At 15.6% G+C, this 2,228-nt stretch overlaps 1 protein-coding gene across 1 annotated transcript, besides 3 other annotated features; it reads left to right on the top strand. All coding sequences in view use genetic code 6, as the record gives it.

The window, feature by feature from the left end:
- Positions 1–400: 400 nt before the first annotated feature.
- Positions 401–434: a microsatellite.
- Positions 420–1,992, top strand: IMG5_169240 (hypothetical protein; the record flags this gene model as incomplete). Its single annotated transcript, XM_004029915.1, has 6 exons — positions 420–891; positions 972–1,096; positions 1,150–1,238; positions 1,304–1,506; positions 1,602–1,778; positions 1,819–1,992. Coding segments are annotated over 6 exons (1,197 nt in total), but the record flags the coding sequence as incomplete, so codon positions are not given.
- Positions 1,103–1,141: a microsatellite.
- Positions 1,241–1,283: a microsatellite.
- Positions 1,993–2,228: the final 236 nt, after the last annotated feature.

Genomic DNA, 2,228 nt, shown 5'->3' with positions numbered 1-2,228 from the left:
CTGATTTCTAATTCTACTAATTAGCTATTTAGGTCTGGTTAATATACTTATTTTTAATACGGGGATTCTTGTAAAATTAAACGAATTTATTTATCTTAAGTTGGTAATAATTATTATGGAACTTAATTTAAATAATATTGATTATTGCTCAAATTTAAATCAGTTTATTATAATTAATCATTTATTGATTTCGTTGATTTAATATTTAATTTAAATTACTAATTTTACATTTATATTTTTTAAGTTATCTTATTATAATATTTTTTAAATTAAAAAATAATTATTTTTAAGTTTTAATATAAATAAAATTAAATAATTTTTATTAAATATAATCTATTTAAAAAAAAAAAAAAAACATATATATGTAAATATACACAATATATAAATTATTTTAAAAAGTAATATAATAAATAAAAAATATAAATAAATTAAAATACAAAAAAAGACGCAATAAAATCATAATAAAGAAAGAATATAAAAAAACAATTTAAATAAAAATGACCACAACAAATTCTAACCCTAATACAGAAAACAATACACCCAAAAACAAATTAGATTAATTGGTTTTATTTCAGGTGATATGCCAACCTATTTATAAGGAAAATATAGTAATATTTCAGATTCTCCTGTAACAAAGAAAGAAGGTAAAAAAATTATTGAAAATAGAATTGGAGTAAGTAAAGAAAGCCCATCGTTTTTTAAACTCAAATATGGAAAAGAAGATTAATTATCTTATAATAATCCTTATATTGGAGATAGAAAAGATAGTTAAGGATAAAAACTTTCATTAGTAAATAGACAAACCTATAATATTTTTAGCAAGGAAGATACATAACATTAAAATAAAGAATATTTTAATGTAAAAAAAATTACTCCTCCTCCTATTTATAAGTAATAAAATATAAATTTCTAATAATTTATTTCTTTTAAAAATATAAAAATTAATTATATTTATTATATTATATTAAAAGTATTCTTTCACATGTAAAATCGGATATAGGAACAATAGACTTATAAATTAATGAAAGAGCAAAATTTAGTGAAGATTATTAAAAATTATTAGATGGATAATCTTCACCTTTTAATAAAAAATTAGGTTATAATAACTAAAAAAAAATATAATTAAAAATAAAATAAAATTTAATAAAGAATACTTTTCCGATTTTGTAAATAGAAACGATGTAATGAATGTTTATGGTAATTTAAATATGAGAGAAAGGCCAGTTAAATTTAGAAGAGTAAAAAATATTTAAAAAAAAAAAAATTAAAAATAAATATATTTATTTAAAATTAATAATTAAAGGTAAAAGATTATTCATTAGATGGATAATAACTTAATCATTGGAAACTTATTAAAGAAATGAGTTAACCTTCTAAAATTTTAAAAAAATTAATATTGACTCAACATTCAATGAATAGTAAATAAATGAGTTAAACAAACTCTTAAAATTAAAGTCCTTTATAGAAAGTTAGTGAATAAATATCAATTTTTCCTTAAATTCAATAGTTTATTATTTTAATTGTTATTATATATATTATTAAGCAATTTACTTTTTATATAATAATTTTTGTTTTAATTTTAATATTTTTATTTTAAAAAGTACTGGTTTGTATAATTAAAATATTTATGAAATGAATTAAATTAATTAAGTTAATTTACCTAAAATAAATTAAAATTCTGAAAAATCTAGTATTTTAAAAACTTAGCCTTAATATTTATAATAATAATCTGCGCATAAAAATTTTTCAAGAAAAATATAGATAAATAGGCAAAGCAAGTATATTTTTTTGTTATAAATAAATAAATAAATAAATAAGAATAAAGGAAGAATTAATATGTCATGAATTATAAGATATGGAAGATTTTGAATACCATTTAAAATATATATAAGGAAATAAACTAGGTGAAAGAAATTAAGGATCAGTATTTTATAAAGGCAATAAAGTTTGAAAAATATATAACAAATATATATGTGTTTTCTTTATTTTTAATTTAAAAATAAAAATAAATATATACGATATTAAAAAAAATATTTATTATAAAAAAAATTATTTATATTTTATTATAAAAATCTTTAATAAAAAAATTATTATCAATAAGTAAATAATTTTATTTTAGAATTAAATTTTTTTATTAGAATATATATTACATTTTATATACAAATTTTTATTTTTAAATTTTTAAAATGCTTATTGTTTTGTTATACTCAAAAGTTGTCCTTTTTTAA

The sequence above is a fragment of the Ichthyophthirius multifiliis genome (genome assembly GCF_000220395.1).
Source record: "Ichthyophthirius multifiliis unplaced genomic scaffold scaff_1120509251251, whole genome shotgun sequence".
In the NCBI taxonomy this organism is placed as follows: Eukaryota; Ciliophora; class Oligohymenophorea; order Hymenostomatida; genus Ichthyophthirius; species Ichthyophthirius multifiliis.
This window is presented reverse-complemented; position numbering and strand designations above follow the sequence as displayed.